A 24,065-nucleotide genomic window follows, 5' to 3' on the forward strand; every position below is an offset into this window, starting at 1 on the left:
GGAAAGTCAGGTTTGGAATTCCCACGTGGAAGCAGGCAGTGGCATGGAAGCTAGAGTGAACAGGGATATGACTGCCATGACTATGGCTCTGGTCTAGACCTTCTTCAGCACAGAGGTAACTTAAAGATGGTACCTAACCTCTGGAGGTCATTGTTTCACATGGCTCAAGGCAAAAGCCCTTTAGCATAAAAGCTAAGTAAGGATATAGGAAAAACATCATGGCCACTAACATTTCCAGGCAAGGAATAGTAACCATAAACACAACAGAAACCTACTACATTCTTGAAGGAATCCTAATGCCTAAACAAACAATGTGGCCACTGGTGACTTTAAACTCCTGCTGATATTCACTAACCAGAAAGGGGCTGCTAGGGACAAAGATGGTGACAGAGGAGGCCACTGAACTCCCCCTTTCCATAGACACAATGATTGTACAGCTACATGTGGAATAATTTCCTCTGAGAGAAATGCATAAACTACTTGAGTGACTCCTACGTGTCGGGCAAATGAGGAAAAAACCCACACTGAAGTAGGTAGGAAAGGCTGAGACACATTCTCACCATAAATCCCACCCCTGGCACTAAGTCATATACTCAGGAAGAAACCCCGAATTCCCAACTTCTCCCTGAGGGGCACAGGGTTTGGAACATACACCTAGTATTCCAACTTTCAGGATTCTTACCCTGGGATGGGGCCCTGAAACATCTAGCTCTGTAAGCCAATGGGGCTTCTGTCCACAAGACACATAGGACTATAGAAAGCAAACAGGCAGTTCTTAATGGGCACACAAGCACTTACCACAGCAAAAACAGTTCTAAGAGGGAAGTTTACGGTGATAAAAACCTATATTAGGATATTAGGAGGAAAAAAAGGATCTCAAGTGAACAACTTTATACCTCAAGGAAGTATACACAGGAAAAAAACAAAAACAAAAAACAAACAAAAAACCCCCCAAAAAACTAAGCCCCAAACTAGCAAAAAGAAGGAAATACCAAAGATTATAGTGTAAGTAAATGAAATAGAAAAGATAACAGAACTGGATGAATGAAACTGAAAACTAGATTTTATAAAGAGAGAACAGACAATGCTTTAGCTAGACTAAGAAAAAAGAGAGAAAACTAAAATAAAATCAGAAATGAAATGAAGACATTACAACTGTTAACACAGAAATACTAAGGATCATAAGAAACTACTATAAACCATTACATGCCAACATATTAGATACCATAGGAATGGATAAATTCCTAGAAATACAGTCTACCAATTTCAAATAATAATTAGATAATCTGAACAGACCAATTTCTAGTAAGGAGATTGAAGCAGTAATCAAAAACCTCCCCAGAAAAGAAAAGTCGAGGACTTTACTGGTGAACTCTACCAAACATTTAAAGAAGAATTAATAGACAGCCATTGTACTACACTGAACTCCACAAAGACACTTCTGGGGCAAGGGAGAGTCAGACAGGCACTGGATGACTGTGCCTCATTGAAGAAAAATAAGTAAACATGGACAAAGAAGGTCCCAAGAAGCTGAGGGGCAAAATTTCATTATATGCATCCCTTGTGCAAACTTTCCAGCACAGAAGCATCCAGATGCTTCTGTTAACCTCTCTGAGTTTTCTAAGAAGTGTTCAGAGAGGTAGGAAAACCATGTCTTTTAAAATGGAAAAAAAAAAATTGGGGCACTTAGGTAGCTCAGTCAGTTAGGCGTTCAACTCCTGGTTTTGGCTTAGGTTATGATCTCACTGTCAGGAGACCAAGCCCCATGTCAGGCTCTGTACTCAGTTCAGAGTCTGCTTGAGATTCTTTCCCCCTGCCTTTGCTCCTCCCCCCGTTTGCATGCGTGCTCTCTCTAGAATAAACAAAATCTAAAAATTGAAGACATGGCAAAGGTGGACAAGGCCCGTGATGAAAGAAAAATGAAAAGTTACATCCTTCCTAAAAGGGAAACCAAAAGAAGTTCAAGGATCACAATGCACCCATGAGGACTCTTGTGGCCTTTTTCTTGTTTTGTTCTGAGTATCATTCCCAAATCAGCATCACAGCCTATGCACTGGTGATGTTGTAAAGAAACAGGGAGAGAAGGGGGATAGTTGCAGCAGATGACAAGCTGCTTTATGAAGAGAAGAACAGTGCCGAAAGAAAGAAAAGTGCGAAAGGAGACTGCTGCATACCCAGCTACAGGAGAGCCTGCTGAGGCAAAAAAGGGAGTTGTCAAGGCTGAAAAATAAATGAAAAAATGGAAGAGGAGGAAGATGAGGAAGATGAAGATGATGAAGAGGAAGAAGATGATAAGTTGATTCTAGCAAGGTTTGCTTTTTTCTTATCTATAAAGCATTTAACCCCCTTTATACACAACTCATTCTTTTTAAAGAAAAAAGACTAAAATGTAATGTTGTATAAGTTATGGTTTTAAACTGTTCAGCGTCTATTTCTGTAGAGTTAACATACTATCAAATGTGTCTTTAGATAGCCTTGTCCTGGTGGTATTTTCAATAGCCACTAACCTTGCCTGGCACAGGATGGGGTTGTAAATTGGCATGGAGATTTAGAGCAGCTTCTTGTTGGTGCACACCACAAATTATTTATCAATGGGAATGGTACTGTCCTCATTTTCCCTTGTCTCTGAGGCAGCTAATACAAAATAATTGTTCTGTTAACTCAATACCACTTTGTAGTTGAAAAAAAAAAAAAAGAAAAAGAAAAAAAGTTGCACCTTGTTTTGTTGATATTCTAATGCCTCTAAGCAAATACAATTTTTAAGTTGAAAATAATTAAAAAAGAAAACAGTATCCTTCTCAAATCTTCAAAAAAATTAAAAAGGAGGGAACATTTCCACACTGCATCATTTTAAGATCAGCATTATATTCTAATACCAAAGCCAGATAAGGACACTACAAGAAAATTATAGGCCAATATCTCTGATGATTATAGATGCAAAAATCTTCAACAAAATACTGGAAAACCAAAATGATTAAAAGGATCACACATAATGATCAAGTGGAATTTATTCCAGGGATGAAGGAGGGTTTAACACCTGCAAATCAATAAATGTGACATAGCAAATTAACAAAAAGAAAGATAAAAATCGTATGATCATCTCAATGGATGCAGAAAAAAGCATCTGACAAAATTTAACATCCTTTAATGATAAAAACTCTGAATAAACTGGTTATAGAAGGAATGTACCTCAGCATAGCGAAGGCTATATATATGGTAAGCCCACAGCTAGCATCATACTCAATGGTGAGAAACTGAAAGCTTTTCCTCTAAGATTAGGAACGAGACAAGGATGCCCCCTTTTACTACTTCAACTTAGTTTTGGAAGTCCTATCCTAAGCAATTAGACAAGAAAAAAAAAAAGGACACCCAAATCAGAAAGGAAAAAGTAAAATTATATTATTTGCAAATGATGTGATATATAAAGAGAAAACCCTGAAAACTCTACCACAAAAAGCTGTTAGAACTAATAAACAAAATCAGCACAGTTGCAGAATACAAAATCAAGATACACACATCTGTTGTTTCTACAACAAACTATCAGAAGGAGAAATTATGAAAGCAATCCCTTATATAATAGCATCAAAAATAATATAATACTTAGAGATAAACTTAATGAAGGAGGTAAAACATCTGTACACTGAAAACTGTAAAATATTAATGAAATAATTATTAGAAAACACAAATAAATGGAGAGATCTTTTATGTTCATGGACTGGAAAAATTAATGTGGCTAACATGTCCATACTACCCAGAGGAATCCACAGATCCACTGTAATCATTATAAAAATTTCAATGGCAGTTTTCACATAAATAAGAAAACAATCTGTGTGGAGCCATAAAAGGCCTCAAGTCATCAAAGCAGTGTTAATAAGGAATAAAGCTAGAGGCATTCCACTTCCTGATTTCAAACTGTACTACAAAGCCATAGTCATCAAAACAGCACGTAACTGGCTAAAAACAGACACAAAAATCAATGGAACAGAATAGAGAGCCCAGAAATAAACCCATGCATAATTGGTCAGTTAATTGACAAAGGAGTCAAGAATATACGCCAGGGTAGGACAGTTTATTCAATAAATGGTTTGGGAAAACTGAACAGCCAACTTGCAAAAGAATGAAACTGGAGCCCTACTGTACCATACACAAATATCAACTTAAAATGAATCAAACAGTTGAACACAAGATCTGAAATCCTAAGACTCCTAGAAGAAAACAGGAAGTAAGTTCTTTGACATTGATCCTGGCAATGATTTTTTTGGATCTGACACCAAAGTCAAGGCAACAAAAGCAAAAAAAACAAGTGGGACTACATCTAACTAAAAAGTTTCTGCCGAGCGAAGGAAACCACTGACAAGATACAAAGGCAACCTATGCAATGGAAGAAAATATTTGCAAACCACATATGTGATAAGGGGTTAATATTCAAAATATACTGGATACTTTTATAACTCAACAGTAAAAATCTAATAATCCAACCGAAAAAATGGGCAGAAAATCCCAGAGCTAAAAGGGACAGTGAAGTTAAAGGTCATATTCAGGGAAGAGAGGCAGACCAGAGAGCTGGACTGTTATCTGTGAGGAACAGATAGTGGTGAGGTGGAAAGGTAACTGGAAACAGATCATGGGGAGTGTTCAGTAACATGTCAGCAAAGCCTCTCGATTGTCAAGAGGCAATACTGGGGGTTTATGAGTGGGGGAATAAAAAAATTGGAACTGGACTTAAGTGCAGAAGTAAGTAGCATGTACTCAAACAGTGAGAAAACAGAGGCAGAAAGATTCCCTAGGATCCTATAGTAATATAAAGGTAACAGAGCTTATTCAAAATAATGGGGCAGGAAGTGGAAAAGATGGGGTCAGCATGAGAGACTAAAGAGACCGGACTGGACTGGCAGCATGTAGGGTGCGACGTAGTAAGACGATTCCATTTTAGTCCTGACTGTGGACCGAATGATAAGCAAATGCATTGGGGCAACCAAGGACACTCTAAAACTCTAAAAATAGTGATACCGGGGTTCAGATATCAGAGAATCTTATTTAATTGATTAAGAACCACTGGGGAGATTGGTGTGTAAGGGACTTTAGGAGAAAACAATGAGGGTCATACCTGCTAATTTGAGAAGTAATACTCAGTTGACATTATCCAACTTGTCTCATTTTAAATTCACACTTTGATGTTTTCATTCACCCAATAACTATTCACTGTCCACTGGGCACTGTTAGCACAGGACTCCAATGTGATAAAGAGATCTGTCTGTCCTCGGAGCATTTACAATCATTACCAAATGCAATTTTTGGTTTGAAAACAGCTCTATATATACTTGCTAGAGTTCCTGATTTGTATCAGCACAAAAAATTAAGAAGAAAATACACAAGTCTTTAGTTGTCATTCTGAATTAATAAAAGCTTCACTCTTTTTTCTTTCTGCTTGAGAAAAACAGAGAAAAGGTCTAATAGGATAATACAAATGAATAACATAAACTAAAGAAAGGGAAGATTATGATACTGTAATCCATAAAATAAATGCTATAGGAAATAATAATCTATAGGAATACTATTTTATATTATACAGATTATATTTATATTAATAATCTGTATAAAATAAGCTATAGATGAAGAATAATTTCTTCTATACTGGTTAAGTAATGGATTTAAAATCTAGGATCTGATGGATCCTAACAGGATTATTAGCCAGAAAAAAATTCGTTCAATTATTAATTCATGTCTTTCCACATCTTATAGCCTTTTTCAAGTTCAACCACCTTCACAGGAGACATGGTCCTGACCCAAAATATATAATGTTTTCAAGTTCTTCCAATAAAGATATATTTAGAAATAGAACTAGCATCTAGAAATTCACCCAATAATTCATCAAAGTTAAAGCTCGATTGCTTAATTTTTAGAATCATTTAGTAAATCAGACTCTCCTTTCTATTGCTACATGAAAATACACTCTGGTCCCTTCATAGTTCATGCGGGGCAGAAGCAGAGAGCAGAGAAGTACTGAGTTAAACAGTCACTTCCTCTGCACTTTAGTGCTTTAGAAAGAGTGGGGAGAAAGGGAGAGAGGAAGGATGAGTAGGAGAGCTTGATGCTACTTAATGTAATGAAAATGTAGTTCAAATCCCATCATAAATAAAAGGATGATTATATTCAAAAACATTTATTTACATTTACGCCATGGGTTGAAATGGTTCTTGTACAACTGTCAAAGACATAAGGTATTTGCTCTTTCTTAAGAAAGGTGCAAAAATTAGGGGTGCCTGGGTGGCTCAGTGGATTAAAGCCTCTGCCTTCGGCTCAGGTCATGATCCCAGGGTCCTGGGATCGAGCCCTGCATTGGGCTCTCTGCTCAGCGGGGAGCCTGCTTCCCTTCCTCTCTCTCTGCCTGCCTCTCTGCCTTCTTGTGATCTCTGTCAAATAAATAAATAAAATCTTAAAAAAAAAATAGAAAGGTGCAAAATTAAACTAACTTTACGAGCAACAGCTCTCAAGTTCCTGCAAGGAATACACAGACTACCCCAATGAGATCCTACAAATCAGGGCGTACTCACTCATGGTGATGAGAATCTGGGGAAAAGTGAACCATCCTCTTGTTATTGACAGGACCAGGGGTGCTCACCTGAAAGGAGAGTTGAAACAAAAAAATGTCACAACTGAGTTTCTTTAAAAAAAAAAAAAAAATCCATTTGATGGATTCCAATCTAAAATGGAGAATAAAATATTAATTCTCAAAAGCTAAACAACATTGCATGGACCAAAAGGGTAATTTCATTCCAGGTAAGAATGGTCTCTTGTTTTCACTTATTGTAGGTCCTCTGTTAGAATTTTAAGACTATTTTAAAAGTACCTTTATAATAAAAAAAAGTTTCTTAAGCACTAGACCACCAACTCTTGTTTCCAAATACTGCTCAACTGTGCATATATTTAATCATATGTGAAAAAAAGGAGGCTCACTTAATTAGTGTTGAGCAAGCGATATTTCCAAAAACCAATTAACCAGAGTTAATTCGTAAATATAAATAACATGTTTTATAGCGCACACTTCTTCAGTGCATACAAAAACCTACATCAAGGAAGGAGTCATGAGTCCTTTTCATAGTTTTCCCAGAAAATCAGGAATAATCTGCATATTTACACAGAATGAAATGTAATTTCACCTAAAAGAACAGTATTTTATCCCTCTGTTTCTAAGTAAAATTAAAAATGTGCTAAAGAATTGAAGGTTCAAAAATTTTTTCATAATATGGGCACCTGGGTGGCTCAGTGGATTAAGGCTCTGCCTTTGGCTCAGGTCATGATCTCAGAGTCCTGGGATCGAGCCCTGCATTGGGCTCTCTGCTCAGGAGGGAACCTGCTTCCTCCCCCTCTCTCTGCCTGCCTCTCTGCTTACTTGTGATCTCTCTGTGTATCGAATAAATAAAATCTTAAAAAAAATTTTTTTTTCATAATAGAAGCAACTCTCATTAAAAAAAAAAAAAAACGCACAACTTTTCTTTTACAGAGGGTTCTCAAAAGGGAGCGTGAGCAGCACCATGCAAGAATGAATCTACTACAGTCACAGTCAACAAGACCTGTGTTCCAACAGAAGGCCCTAAGTTATGCTCTGCCATAATTAATAATAATAGTAATAATAATAAAAACCCGCTGCAACTATAAAAATGTCACTTAAAGTCTACAATCAGAAAAATACCCGAGGAGGCAGAAAAATGCCTCTGAAAACAAACCCAACATTTGCAAAAACACGATTTATCCCTTTATTGCCTGGGTCACTAGGATGCCGGCGCACACTCTAAACTCCAAGAAATGCAAATATTGCAAATGTGTGCAGATGACGACATGAAGACCCCCACGGCAGGAGCACCACAGGTAAACATGTGCCTCAACTCAGGACCACATCCTGCATTCACCTCAAAATGAGGTTTTCATGCTATTCCAGTGGGCATCCCAGGAATACAGTAATCCATTTTCTACACTGTGGCTCTGAGAAAAGCCGATGGTGCCTATGTCATGCTTTGTTAGAAGTTCATGATCGCATTATCTCGTGGTGGACCTGACACTTTTATTCAGTTTACAGTATGTTCTATGTACAGGCAACTTATTTCCTTTGCCAGGGATGCTGACAACCATTTCCACACTATATTAATCTTGTTTACTGACTTTATCTTGGTACAAATATCAGAAAACTGAACTTTTTATCTCAGAGAAAGAATAAACAACGTGTTGACAGAAGCAGAAGCTATTTTCAGGGCTAAAATTGCCTGTTTACCTGAAGCTATACTTATGGAAAAATGTTTAAGTCTTGCTCTGGCTTGAAATACATAATCTGAAATTTAATAAATGAAGAAATTACACATATACCCATGTGATAAATTGCCTGATGAAAACAATGCAACTGAATACAATAAAACAGAATTTCTAACAAATTTATCCCAGAATACAAATGTAAGCTTTCGATCTAGTCAGAAATAATCATATTGTGTATTTCTCAGAAATCATATATGTATAAACGATAAGCTCAATTCAATTGCTGCAAACGACTCACACAAGATTTACAGGATCAAAGGGAGATATTTAAATGACTTTACATATTTACATAACATGTGGCCCTTCCTTAAAAAAAAATAGGGGTGAATACCTTTTACTGTTATTTCAAGTCAATTTTTGTTTTACTTTGGAAGATATGCCAACAGCCATAATTTAGGATTATTATTATTTGGTTTAAAGATTTTATTTATTTATTTGACAGACACAGATCACAAGTAGGCAGAGAGAGGAGGAAGCAGGCTCCCCTGAGCAGAGAGCCTGATGCGGGGCTTGATCCCAGGACCCTGGGATCTTGACCTGAGCGGAAAGCAGAGGCTTTAACCCACTGAGCCACCCAGGCGCCCCAATTTAGGATTATTTTTAAATGAAATCATGCAATGCTGAGACTCCCACATGATGAGCTTCTCGGGGTTCATGTCACTGGTCTGCCTCAGGAGTAAATGTTTTTCTTTGGGAACCTTTTGTGACTCTGTGACTAGACACCCCATACTGAAAATCCGAGAATAAGATCTTAATACAGAATTCAGCCTGTGGAAAGCAGTACTGTAGTCAAGTTCCAATTTATTTTAAATGTGGAGGCATGGACTATTAGTAGATAATTCAAAGTATTATAAAATATCAAGAAACACTTATAAAATTCTTTCTAAAAATTTATAATTTAGGCTGAGATAATCATCTTTATAAAAATAAATGAAGCAGTTTGAAACGTTACATTCAAGGAATAATTTCTAGTAAGCAAGTATGGTGATTACTGTGTTTTCCAAAAAACACGGCTTCATTATTCCAGGAATGTTTTAGAAAGAAGGAACACATTTAAAAAATCTTCTTTAAAATATCCAATAAGATATTCACATATTAAAGTTTATTTGTTAGAAAAAGCAGATTTTATTCCACAAGATTGGGTAGGTAACAGGTATTCTGTTCTTCATGAGAAACAGTATCTCCACAGTCCAGCTCTTGTTTGTTAGGACTCTGGAGACATTTATGTAATTAGCCAATATGTACTGATGACATCACACTATCTGCCCCAGAATTCTTATGGTTCATTTTTAAATGTTACTCCATCCATAGTGACTACAGTCACTCACTACCTATGTCAATTCCTCAAATTAGTAAATGTAAAAAAGAGATACTGCAACCTAGAAAGGAATGGGTGGCCACTAGATAACAAAGCATCTGTCCACTTCCGGCCTCTGCGGATTGTGAAACAAACTAAAGCTAAAAGATCACACGGGTCTTGGTTTTTGCTATTGTTGTTTACAATCAAGTCATCAACCTCAGAAAATGGGAATGTCATAGTGACAGAAGAAAAGTGAGTAACTGTTGTACAAGGAAGTGCCACTGTCAAAATTCAGAAGGTCAGTAGGTAAGAACATATGGGACATTAGGCTAAATGGCATCAATGACAGAATACCTATTCTCTCCATTTCATTAGATACAGTAAGACAATTTCCTATTCTTTCTATCACTGATTTATTGACCACCAATTTCATAACTTCCCTCAAAAGATAAGCAGAACACTCGGTTGTACATCTCATTGTCATTCTGTTGTCACCAAACCCATCCCATTCTTCTACAATTACATAACTGAAAAAATTACTTCCCAAATCAGGTAAACGTATCTGAGACACAACATTCTCAGAGGATTAATGAAAAGTTTGTTCAGTACGGATGGTATCCTACTCATATGTTCAAGGATTAAGGTTCCTTCTGTAAATGAATGAAGTGTGAGGGCCCCACAGATGTCCAGGAAGCCATTCCTCTTTCTTCTCTCCCTCTGTTCCAGTCATTCTCCTTCAACTTTGCTCTTCTGTACAATTACATTTTATTCGCTTTCTAAATGCTATTCTGCATCAGTGGCCACACTGACAAATACTTAGGGTGGCAGGCTGCCATTCGAAAGAAGGCCTTTCAGTTTTGTGAGGACCGGTCAATCAAATCCGCCCGGCCTCCAGGGAGACAGGAGACAGTCCATGAGCTCATTCCATGAGTCTCCCTGCTACTGTGTCGAGACCCGGAAGTTTTCTGCTTCTCTAAGGACCAGTGTTCATTTGACTCAACTTCTCTTTCTTGGAAGAAAGAAACAAGCCCTCAAAGTTTAGCAGCTCTGCATGAAGGCCCCCCCCTGGTACATTCAACAAATGTGCCAGTCAAATATATGTGACAGATACTAAGGAAAACAACTCAACAAAACCAGGCTTCAAAATAGGACTTGAAACCCTGGGGGTAGGAGGTGAGGGGAGGAGGGCAAAGAGATGAAAGGGAATTTATTATAGTTGCTTGTCTACACATTTATCTTCATTAAAAATCAATCATTAGAAAATAATATTCTGAGAGATTTGCAGTAACTGATTTTAATTAATGGCTGTTAAAACAGATGTATAAAGTGTTCACCTTTTAACCCCTTCCAGAAAAACAAACACAAAGATTCCCCAAAAGGATTTCAAATGAGTTTTATATCAGTGCTCCAAAAAGTTCTGTTACGAGATAGGTGGAGAATGAATAAAATATTTCACTGTGTCATCTATTCGCATATATAATATCACAGAATGGTCACAATTCACAAAAGGCACAATCTATTTGGGAATGGAAAACATCAAGAAGATAACACTAGAATTACTTTTAAAACAACGTACAGAAAAAATAAAAATTACTTTAGAATGACTTTTAAGGCAATATGAAAAAAATGACAATTCAGGTAGCATAAATGGGTATCATTTATAAGATTAAAGGGAAACAAAGTAGTTATCTGATTTAAGAGGAATAAGGGGGGAAAAGTCACCTGTGAGAAGGGAGTTGTATGCAATTATCTCTCCCTGCTCCAATCCATCTTACCAACTTGCCAAATTCAACTTTCTAAATCGCTGCTTTTCGCATGTCAGTTTTCTCATTCCAGAGCCATCCATAGCTCTACGCTGAAAGTAAAATTAAAACTAATGAGAAATGCATTCAAAGTCCTTCTCTAATCCGAGCCTGACTTTCCAGGGTCATCCTTCAGCTCACGTGGTAACTGGCTGCTCCCCATGTGCTTAACCCAAAACTGCTCTCCTGGATACAATTCACCAAATATTTACCTACTATGTATGTAAAACTAGGCTTATATTTACTATATAGTAATATAGTAAATACAGACACTATATACAGAGTTCCCATTCTGTTGGGTGATTTTAATTATCCTGTCACACTGAGTGATCTTTCGGATGTCTTGATGAAGTCCTGAGTTTAAGGAACCCCTTTCATTCCAAGATGGTTTTGAAAGAATAAAAGAAAAAAAATCACATAATTCATGTGCTAATTCATATTTCACCTTCATTTGCCTAGACTTCTATTAAACTAAAACGTTATTTTACACCGGACTAACAGAAATCCTCTGTACTGGCCACAAAAAACTAAGAATTAGTAGGTACATGCAGAACGCTTGATGGGTGTTTGGGAATGTGCTGGATCAGAGGGAGAGGTCATGTAAAACATTACCCATCAGGAGTTCTGGCTTCAGACAATGTTCTCCTAGAAGGAATACTCAGGTGGGAATACGCTCCATTTCCGAGGGCAAATGAGTTACCTGAGATTTCAAAAACTGTTGTACTAAATGACTAAATTTACACACTATCACTTGATTCACCAACTAAGAAAAATGTCCTGAGAATTTAATAAAACATAATAAATTACAGAAAGATATGCCAGGTTTTCATTTTAAAATTCACCAATATTCACAAACAACCTTGCTCTTATCAGGAGATCTCACACCAGAAGACTTTTAAGGGGGGAAAACCCCTTATTAGGATCTATGTGTCATCTACTATTCACAGCCCCCATGATAGCTAAATTATATTGTAGTGGATATAACACAGTGCATGAATCTGATGATTTTACCTGGTTGTCAAGGTACTGTTCCGTTATACTTTTAGCATTTTTTTAATACTTCTTGAGTAACACGAATAAATGAACAATGAAAGTGTGATAATGACCACCATGAGACATCAAAGAGTTAATACAATTGATAGAAATATTATTATTATTACTCATGATAATGATTGTCCTAAACTTTATAGCTCTTGCCCGCTTGTGAGGTATTTTCACAGGAAAGGTGGGATAGAGTGAGGAAACATCATTACTCTCAAATACCAGATGACAGCACATGCCTGGATCACGAAAACTAAACAGCTAGATCTGAACTTCAATTGTCCTATTCACAACCTACTGTTTTTTCCCCCTACAGAACTACACAAAGGAGACAATATACCAAAGCCAGTGTTTTCTGTATTTGGGGATTTGCTGCAAGAGATGCTTGCCTGAACCTAGAATATACTCTTGGAAAATCTTCAGCCTAGAATTAGGCATCCAAGAATGGTACTCTGGTCCTCACTTGTAACTCTGGGTAACCTAGTGGGCTATTTTGGATATAGACAAGGATGAGCACAGTGGCCCAAACAAGGCTGTTGGCACGTGTTATGGATTGACTAACAGGAGTAAGAAATAGCTCTACTACTAGGTATTACAGCCAAAGTAGTAAAAAATTCAAAACTGTGCTAGAGAGGGGTAAGCATTCCATGATAAGGATACACGGAGAGACTAGAAAATTAGAAAACGCGTACTATTTTTTTTTTCCTTCAGAAGCAGGTATCAATGCATATGTGAGATTATACCCTTAAACCAGAAAGGTTTTATAAAGAATAGAAAAAAAAAATCAAAGGAAATAAAGCACAGAGGAGCACAAGGCCTGCCTTTCAATTGCGGATTAGTCTTCCTAGCAGGAATCCATCTGTGTCAAAGAGAAGATGCTAACCTTTCCACTGCCAGAATCAACCAGAAGAGGTGAATGAAGACAGACTTTGGGTAACCTGGAAGTTAAGCCCGGCACACGTTCAGGTAACACAGCACATACATTTCTCTAAAAGAATCGTCAAAAGCCGAATTATACTAAACTGATGCAGGTTTAGAAATACATATGTGTACATATATATGACAACATTGGCAACTGTTATGTTTTTCATCTAAAACTAAACAATGTAATTATTTAAAATCCCTAAACAGTTTTTTTCTAGTTAAAATAAGTCAGCATTAATAATTAAGAATTTAGAATGATTGGCCTATTAGAATAATAATACTTCTAATTATTAAGTGCATAAATTCTCATTTCTGGTATACACTAATAATGAATGATCTGAATGCTTTAATAGAAAAGATTAATCACTACATAATTAAAAAACAAATACAGCAACAACTTTTTTTCATACTGCTCCATGATAATAATTTCTTTTGAGTAAGAAACTAAAAATTAACCAGCTTGGAATGATGGCAAATAGTGATTAAAGAAGGCGGTTCACTTTGCCGTCCAGTTTAGTAGCAAGCTGTGAGTGGCCTCTGCTGGCTGACCAAAGGCTTCCTAAATCACTCATTTATGATGCTTGCCATGTTACGGGCTTTGGGAAAATAAGATTATGCCCACATATATTTACACAAAATCCACTGTGCATAAAGACCTGCCTTTTATAAAAGCAAAAGCCAAATAATAAACAAAATGTACACAACATGGTGTAAAGAAACTTTATACTATTCACCCCAATTCAACATACTTAGGTTAGTTATACTAAATATCTAATATCTATCTATCTATCTAAATATCTAATATCTCAATATCTATCACATCGCCTAAAATTTTAGTTTATATGCCATGATTGTATGTAGGTTATCTTATTCAATTCATATTGAGCAATCATACCCACATTTAAAAAAATAAGTATTTTTCTTGAGACTCATGACATCTACCTGCATACGCATGCAAACTTTTTCTCAAAATTAAGTGTATATTTAGCTTTGGTTACTGACTTTGCAGGGAAATAAAAGAAAGAATAAATAAAAAATCCTTTAAGGAATTAGATTTTTAAAAAGGCATTAACACCCTTTATATAATGGTTTATGGAGATACTGTCCCGGAAGTGCAGTAAAGCAAAGCAATTTTAAAGATTTCTGTATTATTGTACCTATGTTTGGGTAGAAGTAATCTTATATTCAAATCTTAAAGCTGCAGTCAAGAAGCTGAATCTTACTAGTATCAAGTAATGTTAATTCAGTAATCATAATAGAAAAGAAAAAAAAAATGTTTCCAATTTTGCCCAGTACTTTTCTATTAATAAAAATCTGTGCACGGCAGAATTTATGATTTTTTTATTTATCTATTAATTATATATGGTTCAATTCATACTTTACCAATCTATCCACTTAAAATAGACCCCATTAAAAATTATTATCAAATATGCCTAATGATGTCAAAAGGTGACTACATTTATTTTAAAAAAGTTATTGTTCTCACATGTGACAATACTTCAGTATATTTCAACCCTCATTTCAGAATTCAGTCCCATTATCTTGCCTGCTCAAAACTGTTCACAGGGTTAGCTAGCTGACATATAAGATAACCCTCCATCTCACTAGACACCGCTGGGATATGACACACTGACCCACAGTAAGCCCTTATTATTAGCCTGAAATATATAGCACGTAATGTAGCTCCAGCCAGGGAATTTGTTTATAAAAATCCTTTTATCTCTCTGGACTTTCAAAATGCTTTTAAAAGTAATGTTCAACTGTTTAAAGGAATTTCAGACAATAAATACAAATTCTAATGGGTGCTTTGAAGTCTCCCCTCTTGTCTCCCACTATTCTGCAGAAGTTAAAAAAAGAAGAGTTACATATACAGAAAATAGAAGCTAGAAAGTGTTTTCTTTTTGAAGCTTAGCTTATAAAGAGTCTATTATATTAAAGACAGAACTTAAAAAACAAAAAGACTCAACAGCTCTCATTCCTAATGAGATTTACAACATACTGAAAAGCTAGGTACATGTAAAATTAATTTTTTTTTGTAGTTAGAAGAGGTCAGGGGGTAACACAGCAGTAAAGATAATTATGATATTCAGCAAACACAACTGATAACATAAAAAATATTAAGATGGCTTTTTGGACGAAAATTCTATCATGTACATTAAAAAATTTACTTTAAGAATATAAGCTGACTCAGAAAATGTTTAAGTGCTTAAACGACTTAAACTATAGTTAAAACACATGGTCAACACTTCAGTAGTTAAAATCATTTTTTCTGTATTAATTGATAATTTATCACAATATCAATAGTTGTGCATATCCCCTTTTGAATTGTGTATTATTTTTCTACATTTTCAAATGTTTTTTAATAAACTAGTCAATTTCTTTCTACCTGAAGTTGATAGTGATGTTGTATGCAATCTTAATTTGCATTAAAAGAAAAAAAAAATCACAGCTGTTTTTGATGTTTAAAAGATTGTTTCTAAGACTCTCAAGGATACATTGATAGTAATTGATAAGAAAAATGCTGATAGTCTTCACATTTTAAAGCTTATTATCTTAATATGGTTTATATTTAGCAAATAAAACACTTCAGATACTATAGTCTATAAACTGTTCTCTTTTTTTTTTTTGTTACATAAATTAACCCATTCATTATAGGCTAGCAATGTTTCAAACGGTGGCGCTTCTACTGGTCTTTCAACTCCTTCAGTCTTCTGATGGCAGACTTTACTGTGACAGCAGAAGTGGTGTTGTAGGTCCAGGCGCCACCAGCGACGGTTTTCATGCAGGAGCCACAATGCCAGATCCCCACAGCTCGTCTTTTCATCTTGGTTTTGCCACAGAAGGAGCAAGTGTACTTGGCGTGCTGGCTTATCTCAATCTTCTTCACCATCTTCCTGAGGGAGGCACCATAACGGGTCCCGTATTTGCCCCCGATTCCGACTTTCTTGGTGCGTTTAGCCATGTCGCCCCAAACTAGGTCTGAGCCCCGAGAGGTATAAACTGTTCTCTTGAGGCAAACATGCAGGCAAACACTCAACCTTCTATAATGTATTTCAAGACCTGATTGTTATGCTGTAAATTGCACTGAAATCTTTCTATAACTTAAAAAAAAAAAGCATATAACAGTGACTTGAAAGGGAAAGAGACAGCAAGTATCAACATATGCAAACGAACTCTTAAGGTATAAAAGGCAAACTAGTCTTTAATGTATAAATGAGTGAATGAGTTAATTAAGAAGAAATCAAATATTAGTTCATCAATAACTGTAACATCTTAGTATAGTACATACCATCCTTCTTCTTGATTCTCAGCACAAATCCCAAGTAATAACTTGAACTTTTAGTATCTTTTGGCCAACATATATTTCAAGCAAAAGATCACACAGTAAAACTCCATTTTTTGGGAAGCTTATCAGTAGAATTTGCTTGAAATGGAAAGAAGCCAGTATCTAGCAGAACTCTGGTTGCACAATAACATCACTGGGCCAGCCTGTGGCAGCCATGTGAAGACAGTTCTGGCCAATAAAAAGGACATGCAATCACGGGTGGAGCCTCAGAGGAAAGTTCTCTCAGTGGGATATACTTCGTGGTCAGGAGACTTGGGCCGGTCTTTGCAATTCAGGTCGCCTGGGATATAGGCAACAGCATCCATTTTTTGAGCAGGAGTGGAAGATGACAAGAATCAAAGGTTTCCATCCTGCTATCCTTTATCTGGGTAACGAAACCATCAAATACCTTCCCATAACATGAGGGGGAAAGAAACAAAACCCTTGTTCAAGCCTCCATTACTCCAGCATCTTGTTCCATGCAGCAAGGTCAATCCCTCATGAATAATAATAATAACGATGATGCCACTATTGCCATTAAATTCTACCTTTCTTCTTAAAAAAAAAAACAAAACCACGCCATTAAGAGGGTCAGGAATACACTGAAAGAGATACTTGATATCTAATTTATATGCCTAGCACAGAGCTAGATGTGGTAGAAGATTCTGAAGAATTGCATAACATAAACCCTGCTAGGGATGCGGGGTGGCTCAGTCAGTTAAGCATCTGCCTTTGGTTCCCATCATGATCCAGGGTTCTGGGATTGCATCCTGCATCAGGCTCCCCACTCAGCGGGGAGTCTGCTTCTCCCTCTGCCTCTGCCTCTCACTCTGCTCGTGATCTCTTTCTCACATAACTAAAATCTTAAAAAACAAAAAACAAACAAAAAACCCCTTCTAGCTAATATGTTGCAAACTTAAAAAATATGAAACCAATGCAGATTAAACAAGTGCTAAACTGTGTGCACTGAGTTCGTAACTGCCATTGCAGCTCACAAAAGAGAGATCGTTATGGCCCAACTTAGCAAATTTGAGGAGGAGATGTGGCTTATGCTGAGTGCTAGAGACGGGTAGGGTTTAAGCTGAAGGAAGGAGGGGAATTATATGCTAACCACAGATATGAGGTATGGATCATAAGGGTATATGTTTAGAAGCAAAGACATAAGCCTGACTAGACCATAAGTCTGCTGGGGGAAAAAAAAAAAGTTGGGTATGTAATAAAGTTTCAGAAATCCAGGAATCCAAATATGGCTTATTCTGTAAAATAATCTATGTGCAAGGCTTCCAAGCTTATGCTAGATTATCCACCTAGTTGATACTGTCCAACTCCAGTAGGAAGAGAGAGTCCCAAATAAAAATGAATAAAAACTAACAAAAAAGGAAGAAATAATTTCATATTTTAAATTACTGTACTTTCATCTTCACTAAATCCCTATCCCTTGCTGCTTTTGGGTTTCTCTACCAAGAGCCTGGGAGCATCCCCCTCTGCCTAGGATGGCTGGGCTGCCGCGCTTCCTGTCCTCTCACTCCTGTAGACCATGAAAGTAGAGCTAGAGCTGAAGTAGGGAGAGGAGGTTAGGAACCCAGGTTCTGATTGCTCCCACCTGTCTGGGGCAAGGTGAAGTGCAAGATCAGGGAAGTGCGGGGAACTAAGGCAAGTCTGCCTCCTGAGGCACAGCTGCTGTGGAGGGAAGTCTCCAGGAGAGGCCATATGTGAGTTGGCACCCTGCCCAAACTGGCACAGGAGGAAAAATGCCCCATCTGTGGAAGGAGGGGGCTAGAGAGATAGCCTGAGAGTGCTACCCGTTCCCCTCAGCCTGGGTGACCCAGGAATTTCTGTAACCTAGTGTGTGTGGGGGGGCTCAAAGAACACAGGACTTGGAGATCAGGGGCAAAGGACTGGAATCCATGGGATTTGGTCATGGGTACCAGCATGAGACCTCAAAAGACCGGAGAGAACCAGATTCATGTGAGTGAATGAGATACCGGGTTTCAGACTAGACTAGACTAGCCAGCCAGAGATCAGCAAGGACCAAAACATAGTGAACAGACAGTAAGATGGTGCCAGAAACTACGGGAATCTCCTCCAAGATCTCCATGGCATCCAAGTTCCTCATTGTCATCATGGAGAGAAGTCGGTGGGAGGGAAAGAGCTACAGGATGAAGCCTTTGTTAGAAAAGGGGTAAGCTGCCCAAAGAAATATTCTATACTGTGATACAGTGATTGGCAAATCTGTATCACTTTCCCCAACCCCTGCTCCACACTCCATGCCCTCCTTCCCCTCACGGTCCCTTCCCCTAGTAGTTGTAAGTGAAACCTCATGAGAAATATCCAATGTCTTAAATAAAGAAGTTACATTTTCTTTTGTCCAGCTTTTAAGTTTTTGCTCCGCTACACTTATAAACTGACATCAGCTCTTTAAAATGGTCATAGGGGGGCACCTGGGTGGCTCAGTGGGTTAAAGCCTCTGCCTTCGGCTCAGGTCATGGTCCCAGTGTCCTGGGATCGAGCCCCACATCGGGCTCTGTGCTCTGCAGGGAGCCTGCTTCCTCCTCCTCTCTCTCTGCCTGCCTCTCTGCCTACTTGTGATCTGTCTGTCAAATAAATAAATAAAATCTTTAAAAAAAAATAAAATAAAATGGTCATAGGTAGAATTACCCTTACATTAGAGTAGATGAAAATCTTTGTGTGATCCATAAATAAGCAGTAAAGCATAAATGTTACTAATTTAAGCTCTTTCTCGGTTTCACAGCAAAATTCCACATAATACATATCATATTTTTCATTCTGCAGGTTATAAAATCAATTGTAACAAAAACATACTTTTATGATAAGATTAGAAAACAAAGCAATACGGAGTCTTAGCAGTCTTAATTCTTGCTGTCCAATGTCGTGATCACAACGGGATACACAATCCACCAAGTTTAACAAAATCAACTACAATTTATGGATTTCACCCACTGTTTCTTTTTCTCCAGTATAAAGTGGTTCTTAGGAGGAAAACAGTTGAGTGATTAAAAGTGTGGGCTATAAATCTAGATTGCCTGGGTCCAAATCCTGCTTCTTCCACATTTCAGCTCTAAGACTGCCTTAACTCCCACATCTTTAAAATGGGGATGGAAACAGTATCTATTTTATATAGTTATTATGAGAATTAAATGAGATAATCTGAAAAACACATAGATCAGAGTCAGCCTATTATTATTATTATTGGTGCTAACTGTCTCAAAGTCTAATGCAAGATACAACTCCATTAATAGGATGACACAAATCAGTATGACAGTAGATATAAGCATGGAGTAAGGAGCTTATAGGTTGGAGGGAGTTGGGAATGAGGAGGGCGTGTATGTAGAGCAAGGAAGGGATGGGAGATGCTCATTACTAGGGGCTATCATCATTTTTCAGGGAATTACTTGAAACACTCTTCCTTAGGGTTGATAAACATCAGATGAGCAACTGTTTTTCCTGAGCAGGTTGGTCATGTAGATACATGTTTAATATATAAAGCACCACATTACAAAGAAGAGGCACTTTACAATTAAGTTACAACGACATGGTAGCTAGTCTAAATCACAAAACTTCATTCAGTAATTTCCACAAAGACATTATTCATGACGCCATAGAGTGGTGCTTTTCTGATGCTTTTCAATTAGTGTAAAGGTCATGGGTTTAAATAAAATAGAGTTAAGTATCTTATCTATAATAATGGTCTCTAAATTGAATGTTTTACAGCTGATTTGCTGTTCTTGGCCAATTCTAAGGGCCTGAAAGAAACTTGAACTGGCAGACCATTTGAATACAGGTTATTGAAGTAATAAAGGGAACGCATCTCCTCCTGTGTCCAACTTCACACACACACACACACACACACACACTCTGATTTTACCCAGAAAAACTGAAAAAACCTGGAAGCCTTCTTTGATCATACACAACAGAAGTAATTTCTCTTCCCACTTTGAATTCATATATTTCCTTGTATCTAATGTCACATAACAGATCGTCTCATGTTAAAACTGCAAATATGTGTCAGTCTCCTCTAGAAACATACACATTTCTCACGAGCAGTGGTTTTGTCTAATTTACTGTTGTACCACCAAGAGAACCTAGTATGCGGGCCCACACCGAACCATGTGTTCAAAGCATCAAAAGCACAAATATTGTTCACTGTTGCTTATCAGCATTTTGGGATAGTCATAAGACAACTCAGTATAGGCTCCAAATAACTCACATGCAGGTTAAATATTAGAGTCTTTAAAAATCTAGATATGTTGTTTTAGAAACCATGCTGCTATCTGTTTGGCTAAACCCACTCTAAAAGCAGTACCACAAAATTAAATAATGCAAAAGATAAAGCCTAGTACAAAGTATGCAGAGAATAAATGGAGTAAATGAACATAATTTACTAAGTCCTTTGCATAAAGAATAGTCCGCAATTTTTAAAATATAGAAAAAGAATGAGATACAATTACTCTTTAATGAACACCTCGAACAATTTCATATAAGTTGGTCAAATATAATAAGGAAAAAAGACTATGAGAAAAAAGAAAAAAAAAGAGTTGGCAACTCACCTTTCCGGAGTAGCACACTATTAAGAGAATTCACAGACAAAAGGAAGCCCGTCGAATACCAACCTATGCTGAGAAAATGGTAGAATACTACACGCTCTTAAAATCCATTCTAGAAGTTATCCATAAAGCAATGGTAGCATCTCAGCATCAATATAACTAAGAGACTTGATAATGACCAACTATTCTAGAACTGTCCCATAGGTATTAACTCCAAGCCCCATGGCCATTAAGCCACACCACAGAATCAGAAACAATGAGATCTTCCAGCATGGTCGGTCTGTGAAACACTGACAGCATGTCACTACAACCCAACCTTATGGGACTGGGTGTACAAACAGAATGCCAAGCAGCACACTCCACTGGACCATGAACAAGTCCAAGTGCAGAGATAACTGTTTTATTCTTTCCTTTTGTCCTCTGTGATGAGCCCGGTATGTACTAAGTAAATAGCCTCTATCATTATTGATTTTAACAAACACTGATTGAGCACTTTCTGGGTGGCATGGACTCCCAGAAGCTGCCTGCATTTCCAGTGTGACTCCAGCTTGCAACTCTGCAAGATGTTAATTATTATTGCAATCTCTCAGATGAGGCTCAGAGAGATTAAAACCACCCACCTGAGGCCACCTACTTAACAAGTAGTGGAGGCAGTATTTGAGTCCAGAAATGTCTGGTTCATCTACTCAACAAGAAAATATTGAGCCTTGACTACGTGTCCTGGTAAAAGGAAGAGGAAGAGACATACTGGCGAACAAGACTCACTGGGACCCTGCATTGATGGGATTTGCATTTTAGTCTACGGAGACAGAAGAATAAACAAATACAGAGAAACACTACAGGTTGTGGTCAATTCCATGAAGGATATAAATCAGGAGAACGTGGTGGGGAAGTGGAAGCCCAGCTGAGTTCTGAAGAAGGAGGAGGAGTGGGGACATTCTTAGTCAAAGGCAATTGCATAGAAAGGTGTGGAAGCAGGGAAGGAAGGAGCGGCAAGGAGGTCGGGGTGGGCAAGGGAAGACTGGGACGGTGTAAGGTCAGAGAGCACGAAGGGGCCAGGACACACAGGGCGACTTCAGTTCGAAGAAGTAGTGCTCTTTTCTTTATACCAACACTTCTCAAACTTTATACTCTTTTTTTTTTAAAGATTTTATTTATTTATTTATTTGACAGACAGAGATCACAAGCAGGCAGAGAGGCAGGCAGAGAGAAAGGAGGAAGCAGGCTCCCTGCTGAGCAGAGAGCCCGATGCGGGGCTCGATCCCAAGACCCTGAGATCATGACCTGAGCCGAAGGCAGCGGCTTAACCCACTGAGCCACCCAGGCACCCCTCAAACTTTATACTCTTAAAAGTGATTGAGGTCCCCCAAAAGTTTTTGTATATGGTTTATAGGTATTGACATTTGCTGTACTGGAAATTAAAACCGTGTTAATTTTGAAACCCAATAATACTCAACACTCTTCCTAGAGACTTTGCAAAATACCACCATGTTCTCATGAAAAATTGAGGTGAAAAAGACAAATATCTTAGTACTACTGTGAGAACAGTTTTGCCCTTATGGACCTCCTACAGAGACTTGGGGATTCTCTGGGATCCCCTGACTATCCTTTGAGAGCCACCACCATATACCATAGTTGTCTGAGGGTGGTACCAACATCATTGAGATCATGTTAGAAATGCAAATTCTCAGGTCTTATCCCAAAACTACTGAATTAGAACCTTTGAGAGTGAAGCCCACCATCTGTGTTTTAGCAAGCCCTCCACGTAATTCTGATCCTCGCAAAAGTTTGACGACTACTGTGGTAGACTTGACTGAAGATGGTAGGACAAAGTGGGAAAAACATCAATAGGGAGGTCATAAGAAATGTTTTTAAAATACGCAAAAATTGGCTGTCACAGCATAAATACAAAGCTCGAAACTAAATGCAGGGGGAAAATTGTTAAAAAAAAACCTCTGCAGCCAGAAGGAGAATCATCAATAGAAGGGTGTTGAACAAAGGTTTCACACTGGATGGAAATTGAAGAGGCAAAACGGGAAACACTGACAGATTCTGCAAGTATATACAGTAGCAAATCCAAATGTCAGTCTTCACGGGTGAATAATACCAAAAGCACTGGGGTTAAAGTGTCAGTCTTAGGCATACGGACACCCAGAGATAATAAACCGTATCAAAGGTGCTAACCAAGATAATATATTTGCGAAGAAAAAAAAGCTCATTTTTATTGAATCCTATCTCAGTTTTCACAAATAATTCTTAAAGGGAATAACTCCACATAACTTGTCAAGCCTTGTTTAGCAGTACGAAGGAACAAAAAAATGAGCTTGTTTGGTGATGCATATTAATATCTTAATTCTAAAAACTGTCACTACGTACACCAAATAATATTTTGGTTCCTTTCACTGAATCTTACCTAAGTCCCATAACATTATTATGTACTTGTATCCATAATGATATAGTAATTTTCCTTTGGGCTCCTAGCAACCTCTATATAATCATTATACTTATGTTATTTATTACACTGTATTTTAATTAGCTGTTTATTTATCTAACCCTCTGATAGATTATAAGCATCTAGATAGGGACTAGGAACCGGGTATTATTCAACTTTGTTTTTCCCTACATTGTACAGTCTCTGGCACATGCTAGTTATGAAATGAAGCAAAATTCACTTGTTGACTTAGGTATTTATGCTTTATCTTGACATCTACATTGAAATCTCAACAAAGGCCATGACTGATATTTTAATTGCTTTGAAACACAAATAACAGAATCCTAAGTACACCTGTTTTCAGTAAGCC

The 24,065-nt window shown here is 37.5% G+C and overlaps 2 protein-coding genes and 1 pseudogene across 2 annotated transcripts in view; 1 reads left to right on the forward strand and 2 right to left on the reverse strand.

Moving 5' to 3' along the window:
• The window catches only part of GPATCH2 (G-patch domain containing 2), a 170,289-nt gene that overhangs the window by 60,151 nt on the left and 86,073 nt on the right, over positions 1-24,065 (reverse strand). The window contains exon 6 of the mRNA XM_047704500.1: positions 6,555-6,622. Within this exon, the coding sequence (XP_047560456.1) occupies positions 6,555-6,622 (68 nt within the window). The remainder of the gene's footprint in view (positions 1-6,554; positions 6,623-24,065) is intronic.
• On the forward strand, positions 1,507-5,785 carry LOC125086232 (high mobility group protein B1-like; annotated as a pseudogene).
• Positions 16,056-16,346, reverse strand: LOC125085776 (60S ribosomal protein L37a-like). The gene has a single exon (XM_047704502.1). It carries the CDS (start codon positions 16,334-16,336, stop codon positions 16,058-16,060), a length of 279 nt encoding a protein of 92 aa, XP_047560458.1. The 5' UTR covers positions 16,337-16,346; the 3' UTR covers positions 16,056-16,057.

Source organism: Lutra lutra, chromosome 15 (genome assembly GCF_902655055.1).
Source record: "Lutra lutra chromosome 15, mLutLut1.2, whole genome shotgun sequence".
In the NCBI taxonomy this organism is placed as follows: Eukaryota; Metazoa; Chordata; class Mammalia; order Carnivora; family Mustelidae; genus Lutra; species Lutra lutra.

Bases quoted from the DNA above. Each gene is read 5' to 3' on its own strand.
- LOC125085776 (XM_047704502.1), bottom strand. From the start codon at position 16,336: ATGGCTAAACGCACCAAGAAAGTCGGAATCGGGGGCAAATACGGGACC.